The following is a 9,895-nucleotide window of genomic DNA, read 5'->3' as shown; positions in this document are numbered from 1 at the left end:
ACATAGCTATTCCTTGCTCTGCTTTTTATTAAAACAGTACTTACTGCATGCACAATTCGTCTTTCATTCACATAAATTAAAAATCTTTTTATGCTATAGAGCTAGTATCGAATCAGATACCAGCTTGTTAAGAAGCGCTGTTGGCCATTGTCGGTACTCGACCGTACTGTTGTGTCCGTTGCAAGACAATACAGGAAAGTGACGGCAGTTTTAAAGCGGAACAATGACACCATTGTCCATTTGTGTGCACTTTAATATTGACTTCTTAATAGTTACTAATAGTTACTAACTAATAATTACTAACTTAAAAAGTTATGTCTTTTAATCATTCTTATATACTATACAAAAGCATATGTTGTCGTTATAATGTGATACACAATTATTTTAAAAGTATTCCGTACTACATTTTAAATGTACAATTATTTGACTAAATTGTAATACCAAACTAAAACCATCAATAAAACATTAACATATCCTTGAACACATACATCAATATATGTTGATATTCAGCATAAATTAATGGTTCCAAATAATCAAATATAAAAGCTCTTGTAGTGAAATAGAGTACTTCAAAACTTACATATGATAAATAAGATGATTTCTTTATATTATAATCTTAAAAATCTATTACGATACTCGCTGCACTGCTAGGAGAAGAGCACGACAGAAGACAATCAAATTCCAAACACTTACTCCGGTCAGCTCTTTTTTGGGTAAACGATTATTACCTGCTTAAATAACAACAAGAATTAGCAAAGATAATTTAAAAACAAACTCTTATTTATGTATTTAAGTAATTTATTTTAATATCTACCTTCTAAGTTAGCGTCGATATTCTAAGGTGAATTGAGAATAGCCACACTGGACACCAGTTACAATAAAAAGAGCGTTAGTATTAAAAATGAATATATTGTATCACATGTGCAACGAAAAAGATATAAAAAAGAAAGAAGATACGAAAAATTTAATTTAAATTTGCATAACATAAATTTTGAAGCAATAATAAATTTATTTAAAAATCACACCAATTATTAATTTCAAATTCTTACTCGCTATTCCTGCAAGCGCTGCCACCAGTTTTCTTCCAGCTGTTGCTCTTTTTCCTATAAACGATAAATTTAGAGAAAATAACAACTTAAAAAAGTTTTTCAAATAAATATTTGTTATTTTTTAGATTTAAATAAGACAGTCACACACTTTGTAAAAATAAAACTTTATATTTATTTATTTTCTATAAAATTCCTGCACATGTCATAACAGCTGTTTGCTACAACTCCCTCTATCGTTAATTTATATACTTGAAAGAAAAAAGCAACAGTGCCATCTGACATTACTTTATAATTTTGACAGTACACACGTCAACAAAACACTGATTTATCTTTTTTGTGTGTGCAAAATTCGTGTGACTGTGCGCTTGGTTTAGTAAAGAAAAAAATTTAACAAATAAAATTATGAAATTTAGGAGAAAAAATTTTTGAAAAGTGCACAGTGCTAACAAACCAATAAAATAAATACTTGTTTATTATAACACTTCGCGCACATTCTTTAAAATTTTAATGAATTCATATTTAACTACTAATGCACGTCAGCTTCAATTGCAGTTGGATTTGTGGAAAACATCACTTGCTTACGTGCTTTTGATATACCTTTGATATTTGCATTTAAAAAAAGTTACAACTTCTATTACTAATTTCAAAAAGTTACAACACAAATTAATTTCAATTTATAACAAAAGATGGCAAGTCCAAGAACACGACGCGTATTGCAGGAACTTAAACCACAAGATGATAATTCAGTGTGTTTTAAACAATTCTCTATTTAATACTTAATAAATAAAATAATAAAATTTATAATACTTGCAGAAATGCTTCGAATGTGGTACACACAATCCTCAATGGGTATCCGTTACTTATGGCATATGGATTTGTTTAGAGTGCTCTGGAAAACATCGTGGCCTTGGTGTGCACATTTCGTTTGTACGTTCGGTCACAATGGACAAATGGAAAGATATTGAATTGGAAAAAATGAGAGTGGGTGGAAATCGTAATGCACATGAATTCTTAGAGGATCAACCCGATTGGAATGAACGTGCACCATTTGCACAAAAATACAATTCAAAAGCTGCAGCTCTATATCGCGATAAAATCAATACACTAGCACAAGGTAAATCCTGGGATTTAAGTGAAGCGCAAAGACGTATTTCGAACAGTAACAATTCCAACTACAGTAGCAGTAGTAGTAGTAATTTGGGTGGCAGCAGATCAACTTCAGCACAACAATATAATAGCAACAGCAGCAGTAATAATGGTTATCAGAATGGAGTTGGCAACTACACCGACAACAATTATCAACAATACAATACACCAGAATTTAAGGATCAGAAAGAGGAATTCTTTACACGTCGACAAGCAGAAAATGCCACACGTCCAGAGTAAGTTAACAACCCATCAGTGATGATATGATGTTTTAAAAATAAATCTTTAAATATGTATTTTTTGATTTATTTAGTCATTTGCCGCCCAATCAAGGTGGTAAATATGCAGGATTTGGTTTCACAAGAGATCCACCACCGAAAACCCAATCACAAGAAATTCTTGACTCCACACTATCGTCACTGGCATCTGTAAGCATTGCAATGTAAATTTTATCAATTTAATTTTTAATTAATTTATTTCCATTTGCAGGGTTGGAGTCTCTTATCAGCTAGTGCCTCCAAAATTGCTGTCACTGCTAAAGAAAAAGCTGTCACCACAGTCAATTTAGCTTCTTCCAAGGTAAGCACACTCGCTGCTGATATATTTAGTTTAACTTTTAATTATTTATTGTATATTAAAAATTGTATGTATATTTATTGTTTTGCGCTGTAAAAAAGTAGTTTTTCTGCTTGTTACCAACTTCAAAATCTTCACATCAAACCCACTCAAGGTCACAGAGCAGTTCACGATTGTCTCTGGTAGTTTGTTTATTTGCTGTTTCTGGCTTTGAATTAATATTTTGTGTTTTTGTTGTTTATATTAAAATTGTCTGTTATTATTAATCGATCAACAACGATTTTCACATACCCTACTTCAAATTGTATACTTATGTATATATGACATTACATTTTCTATATATGTGAAGTAAGTGTATTCTTTCTAAGTTATATATATCTTATCTTATTTATATGTATATAAACATGTTTTATTTGTTTTCTATTTTGTAAAATATATTATATATATTAGTACATCAGAGAAAGATTGTGTTAACTAAACTGATGGTATTTCATATAATAAATACATATTTTAACTTAAGTTCTGTTAGAACTAATCCTAAATAAGAGTTGAAATAGTATCACATCTATATTATATGAATTACCATGAATTAAGACCTGGTTTTTTAATTATTAAAATTCTCTTGTTGTTGTTGTAACCCGCAGACGTGGGCGCTAGTAGTATGAACGGAGAAAGCAAGGTGGTTAAACCTAACCACTTTAATGGGGCTGGTCCAATCCACCCCTTCTCCCTTATTCCCCTTCACCCTACCATCACCCCTTCACATTCTAATCCATATATTCGTCTTGTAAACTTTTCATATTATCTGCTGTTAGGTCCCAGCGGGTTACGACAACGACAACAAAGCAATTACAAAGACTTAAACATGGATTAGGATGTAGATGAGTTATATAGTAGTAGTGTGAGTGGGGAATGTTTAAGAGTAAAAGCGAATTGAGGTTGGATAGGGATTTTAATTGAAGTCAACCTGGGTCAAGGCAGAAAAACCCAACCCCTTCAATAGGGTGGGTTCCAGTGAATCGATTGAACTCAAATTACTGTGTGCTTTGGGATAGGATAGGTGTGCTTTGGACGATATCTTGAAGGGTAGAGCTGCGGTTAGGGCAAACATTGGGAACTTACACACTGTTGCATGACTAGAACAGTTCTTGTTGCATGTAGGAAGGATCGTTCTCTCCCGAAAATACCGCTGGGGTGGCCATTTGTGTGGAGAATATGCTCCTAATAGTTATTGACACCTCTCTTGAGTGAACAATACTTCTTAAAGCAAATTCTGTTTCTATCATTATTTGGAACAACTTGCACCTTTGTGTGGAAACAACTCTTGAGATAACATATGTTGAGAAAAGATAAGTGTTATCTCAAGAGAGTGTTCACTGTACATGACGCATTTCTGAAACATATTTTTATTAAAATAATATTAACATCTGTTCCTCTATTTTAGTTTTGTATGGTTTCATAAACATTATGTTTGGTTTCTTCTGCCAAAGGTTTGGTTTTGAGATAAATTTTGCACATTTCTTATAAGATCAAAATTATGAAAAATATATTTTATCTCAAATTTTATTTACGTTAGTCTACTAATATTTAATTTAGTCTACTGTTAAGTGACATTGTTTGAAATGATGAATGCAGTTAATTACCTTATCTAATGAAAATTTTGACCACGTAATTGCAATTTATCATCAGATATGAAAAACAAATTTTTCCATCCATCACGTTTTTATCTGGTATGTTCTCATTAGAAATGCCGACGCCAGCAACTTCGGAAAAGTAATTTAATAAGTTTGGATTTTTTTTTTTGTATAATTTAAAATTTTAAAGTTATTTTAATTTTTATTTATTTATTTCATTTTATTATTCTTTAAGTTATATTGTTATTTTAATTTTGTATATATGTTTTCTATATTTTTAAATTTATTTCTAATTGGTAAATATTTTTTATAAATTAATTTTTTTTATTTACATATAATAATTTTAATCCATTTTATTTTATTACATATGAAGTTTTATTTAAAATTTAAGTACACTCTTAAAGTTAAAATTTATTATTAATAAGAAAATAATTTATATACATAAATTTTTATTTACATATTACATATTTACTTAATTTTTATTTATTTCATTTTATTACACTCTAAGTTATATTATTATTCCTATTTTTTATATATGTTTTTAATATATGCTCCCAAAATTAAAATTTATTTATAATAAGTAAATAATTTATATACATTAATTTTTTAAATTACATATATGTTAATAATTTTAATTAATTTTATTTAATACTATTTTTTGTTATATTATTATTTATATTTTGTGTATGTGTTTTTTTTATTGTTTGCAATTATATTATTATTCTAGATAAAAGAGGGTGGCTTACTAGATACTGTACAAACCCAAGTCACTGAAGTGGCTAGTAAGGTTCGTAGGTTTAGTAGCTAAAATTTTTGTCTACGCTACTAAATACGTAATAACTGAATATTATATATTATTAATAACTTATTTTTCTCATTCACACAGGTTACAGATATAAGCAAACGTGGCTGGAACAATTTAGCTGGCAGTAATGTATCATCACCACAAGGTGGCAACAATACTGGCTACGGTGATTTCAATCAAGATAATTCGTATCAACGTTCACATTCTGTTACCGATAATATTACCAGTGGTCTAGGCGGACAAAGTGGCGCTAGCGACAATGACTGGCATTGGCAAGATAATCAAAATACCAAACAATTGCCAACGTCTAGTTCTTATAATCAATTCAATAGTAGCACTGTCCACGAAGATGATTGGTCAGGTTTTGAATCAGCAAATTATCAAGATCCAACCACTTCTTATCAAAATACGCCAACCGCAAACAGCATGAGCGGTCAAACAGCAGCGATAGCGCGTAAAAATATGAAACTACAAAATACCACACAGAAACTTAGTGAAGGTTTTGAAAATTTGGATGTGAAGAATGTGAAACCGAAAACAGCGAACACCGGAGGAAAACCAACCGCTGAAGATGATGCTTGGAATTTGTTAATGAATTAATTAGAAAATATTATCTGTTGTTTTTTTTTTTAATTTCATTTCAATTTTCATTTATGCATATTATCTATTTTTTATTAACGACAAACGTTATATATATATATATGTCTATATTTTATATGTTTTAAACGATATTTTATATTTTTAATGCATGTTGATATTCTAATGATTTCATTGATGATTTTATGTTTATTTTCAATACAGTTAAATTTAAGCAAATCTATTTTTTTAAATGTGTTAAATCTTTTAAAGAATATATATTATATACATTTGTGTGAAACCCATTAACTATGCAGATAACTTGAAAGTCCTTATTTCTACTTATATAGCAAAATTTAATTTAAAACAATTTGAATCTTATAAAATATATATTATTATGTGTGTATAATCTAGATATGAAACACAATTTAGAACGAATTGATGAATAAATAAATTGTAATCGATTTAAATGACAGAAACGAAACAGAATTGTAAGTCTGAAATTATTTTTAAAAATGTAGAATGGAAATTTATTTGAGTGTTCCATTTAAAAAGAATAAAAGTCTCTCTGATGTAAAATTATGTACTTAGGATCTATGTACTTTAGCGCAATTAACAGACGTTAGTAAAACAAAACACTATAGCAGGCGAAAATATTATAAATACTGGTTCCAGCAACAGTCAAGCCTACGCTCCAAAGTCACTAGTCTTTTCAGACATCTGTATTGGCTTGTTCTTCCCAGCACGAATTACAATAACTACTTCTTAAAAGTATTTGCGCCTAAAGTCTTTAAAAATACTGGTTCTAAGAACGTCTACGCTCCGGAGCACCCCGTCTTTTCAGACGACTTCTTTTCCAGCACGGATTACAATAAGTGCTTGTTTTTGTTGTAACCCGCAGGGACCTGTTTGTGGGATCTTTCTAGGAAGCGTTGAACAGCACTTGATCGTCGAGATTAACGAGCGGCTCCGGGACGAAGACCCGGCCGTTCTTGAAACCACAACAACTGCTTGAAAATAGTTGACTGCAGATATATTACTACAACCCCTCGGCTATCTTCTGAATCAATTGACAGAAAACTTTCAGCGGCTTATGGAAGAGAAATTCAAAGAGAATTTAATATCACAAAATATAAAGTTTTGATTTAATTTTCGTTGGAAAAAGTTGCTGTCGGAGACCTTACATACCAGAAAACCTGAGCTATAATCTATTAAATATCTAATCAGAATAAAACGATGATACTATGAAGGTAAGTGTAATCGATGTAATAGAAGGGAAGACACTATTAAAATGGTTTTGGAAAAGGAAATCAAAGATTCATTTGCTGTTAGAAAGACTAACTGACATGATTCTGAATTCTCAGTGCGGCGAAGTACTGCGAACTATAATAATTTTATAAATACCTATTCAAAATAAACTGATGATAGTATATGGTTAGTACAATAGTTGCAATTGAGAAGAGCAAAGACATTAATATTGAAAAAGGTCATGTCGTTTTTGTAGCCTACTGGAGCTTGCTTGTGAAGTCCCTTCAGGAGGTGTAGAAAGGCACTTGGTCGTCGATGGCAACGAGTGGCTGCAGGACTTACCTGACCGTTCTTTAAACCGTCATTGAAAATGGCGGCTACATAAAAAAGATTTTCCTAATGGCAATCCAGTTTATTAACATGAAAGAAAATGCAAAACTAAATCATGCTATTATCAATCGAAATTATCTCCACTCAATACCTCCTATTAATCAATGTAAGATATTCAATGATAACATAACAATTCATTTTGACTGAACTAAAGCTGTTAAAAATAATGGGTTTTGCCAATTATGTAGAACTATTCAAAACAAAAAATTATAATAAACATTCTTATCCTACACACATATATATGGATGTATGTATAAAGAAGTAAAAACCATCTTTGTATAAAATATTTTGATCTAAATTGCTTAAGGCACGCTCAGTTCATATATCCAAGTGAAGGTAAGGACACATCACCCCAGTTCTGGCAGAATTGACTTCAAAGAAGATTATGCTTGTGAAATTTTGATAACAAGTAATCCTGACCATAGATTTCATTACCTCCCAAACAAAAAATCAATATATTCCTAACATTAATTTCTATACTATTCTATTCTATCCAAATCCTGCTTATTAATAATAAATATTTTCAGAAACATTTATGTAAATAATATTTTAGTTTAAATATATTTTAGATTACAATGACATTTGATGGCATATGTATACATTTTTCTTATGATTCTTATCGATATTTGTAATATTAATAATTTTTATAAACGTAAATAATACTTTCTGGTAATAAATCTATGACTTATGTTGGTGCACCTTCTATAACAATTGACGTTTTCGCTTACGGCATTTACATTGCTGTTTCATATCTGGCAGCTATTGCTTCTGCACGCATTTCTTCTTCGAACTTTTTCGGTCCAGGCACCGGCGTTTTACCATTTTTCAGGCAATTGTCAATATGAGCGGCTTTCCATTTTGAATATTTGCGATTATGCACCATTTCGTCTGTAAGATCTCCAAATGTTTGTAGCACATCATAAAGAACACCACAATTAGTAAATGTCTTAACAATATTTCTAAAAATATAGTCATAATTATAATTATAATATAACAAAATATTTATTTAAACTAACGTGTTAAATTTTCCTTCACGATCTTGCTTGTCTGCATTAGCGAACAAATTAAGTACATGATTTTCCATATAAGCTTTGGCTGCAGTTCTAACGGCTATTGTTTCCTTAGTACCATGTGCGTTTTTTATTTCTTCCATCTCGTACATGAGTACTAAGAAAAAGCATAAATATATCATTTGTTCTTTATGTTAAATTTTAAAATTTTATACTCATCAACAATTGCATTGCTTCTGGTGACTTCGTCGTGTTATTAAGCATCACCTCGGTGGCATATAGACGCGACCAATAGGCAATAACATAATCGCTTGCATCATGATCGCGGGAAATCTGTAAAAACGGTAATAAATCCTTAAGACTAGGTTGAAATCGCGCGAACTCCATTTCGTCTCCAATCAGCTTTTGATAAATATTAACAAATTTAAAAAAATAAGTGCTACCAAGTTCCCTTTTTACTATTCTAACTTCTGTTCACTTAATTCTTATAAATACCAATAGGAAATGGAATCAAGTTATGTATGTTACTAAATAGTTATTTTTCTTCAATATTTGTTATTATTTATACAACTTATAATATTAGTTGTATTCGGAAGCTCCGAAGGATGGTGAAAAACAACAAGTTGTTTGCTAAAGTTCCTAATTTGTACGCAAAACAACAATATTAATTTCCCTATCTAAACGATTAGTTATAAAGTGGCCAAACATCTTAATGATTTTTTTTTCACATCAAAGACTTAACATCTTAGCGACTGCTGTATAACGCTAAGTTTTTTGAAATATTTATATATTAAAATTATTGAATGCGTATTTGTGATTTTAGTGAGACTGAAATTGCATTATTTAAAAATAAAGAAGAAGTATGTGCAACAATACAAAATGTGTCGAAAATTAAACTCAACCCCTCAAAAATCTGGGCAAGTGCCTTTCTTGGCAAATATCGTAACCATCTCATGGGTTATAAATCCTCAGACATAAACGTTCGAATTGAAGGCTCTGTTATTAAAATTATTAATAAGCGAAAATACCTGGAGGTTGTTCTAACTTCAAAATACAATTTCATTCCGTAAATTAATCACATCAATAACAACGCCACTCTTGAACGCCATCAGTTTAAAAATGTGTTACACCGACACAATTTGCTAAATGTGTAAATAAAACTTTTTGGCTACAAGTAACTAATACGACCACTCATTTCATATTAAGTGCGAAGTCTCATTCGCTCAAATGAAATGCCTTCGAGTATTTAAAAGGATAACGCTTTGGAACTACATTAATTGGAAGCGCAAATCCGATAGCTTTTTTATCCTTTCATAATACAATTTGCATTACAATTCGATTTTAATTTCAGTTGATATATTTTTGAATGGTTTCTGCTTCTGTGATGAAGCAAACTATAACTTCACTATAATCGTAATCAGAGGTAAATAAGCAAAATTACAATTAAAATTTCAATTTTTA

General features: G+C 30.4%; 2 protein-coding genes and 1 long non-coding RNA gene across 5 annotated transcripts; 1 reads left to right on the top strand and 2 right to left on the bottom strand.

Annotated features, from left to right (window-relative positions):
- Window positions 1–582: 582 nt before the first annotated feature.
- Window positions 583–1,189, bottom strand: LOC119672542. Of its 2 annotated transcripts, none has more exons than XR_005251918.1 (3): window positions 1,050–1,189; window positions 815–861; window positions 583–731 (listed from the first exon to the last, which is right to left on the bottom strand). It is a non-coding gene; the product is annotated as an uncharacterized LOC119672542 (long non-coding RNA). The 2 variants fall into 2 exon arrangements; XR_005251917.1 differs by having other exon boundaries at window positions 714–728.
- Window positions 1,190–1,223: 34 nt separating this feature from the next.
- LOC119672539 (ADP-ribosylation factor GTPase-activating protein 1) lies at window positions 1,224–6,270 on the top strand. Of its 2 annotated transcripts, XM_038083609.1 has the most exons (6): window positions 1,224–1,795; window positions 1,863–2,431; window positions 2,509–2,623; window positions 2,685–2,774; window positions 5,133–5,192; window positions 5,292–6,270. In XM_038083609.1, exons 1-6 carry the CDS (start codon window positions 1,736–1,738, stop codon window positions 5,808–5,810), a joined length of 1,413 nt encoding a protein of 470 aa, XP_037939537.1. In that variant the 5' UTR covers window positions 1,224–1,735; the 3' UTR covers window positions 5,811–6,270. The 2 variants fall into 2 exon arrangements, with proteins under 2 accessions (XP_037939537.1, XP_037939538.1); XM_038083610.1 differs by lacking the exon at window positions 5,133–5,192.
- Window positions 6,271–8,017: 1,747 nt separating this feature from the next.
- Window positions 8,018–8,859, bottom strand: LOC119672541 (vacuolar protein sorting-associated protein VTA1 homolog). Its single transcript, XM_038083611.1, has 3 exons — window positions 8,650–8,859; window positions 8,441–8,591; window positions 8,018–8,383 (listed from the first exon to the last, which is right to left on the bottom strand). The coding sequence occupies exons 1-3, from the start codon at window positions 8,819–8,821 to the stop codon at window positions 8,158–8,160; spliced, it is 549 nt and encodes a 182-aa protein (XP_037939539.1). The 5' UTR covers window positions 8,822–8,859; the 3' UTR covers window positions 8,018–8,157.
- Window positions 8,860–9,895: the final 1,036 nt, after the last annotated feature.

Source organism: Teleopsis dalmanni, chromosome 1 (assembly GCF_002237135.1).
Source record: "Teleopsis dalmanni isolate 2A chromosome 1, ASM223713v2, whole genome shotgun sequence".
NCBI classification, from domain to species: Eukaryota; Metazoa; Arthropoda; class Insecta; order Diptera; family Diopsidae; genus Teleopsis; species Teleopsis dalmanni.
The sequence above is the reverse complement of the archived record's forward strand: the minus strand, read 5'-3'. Positions and strand labels throughout refer to the sequence as shown.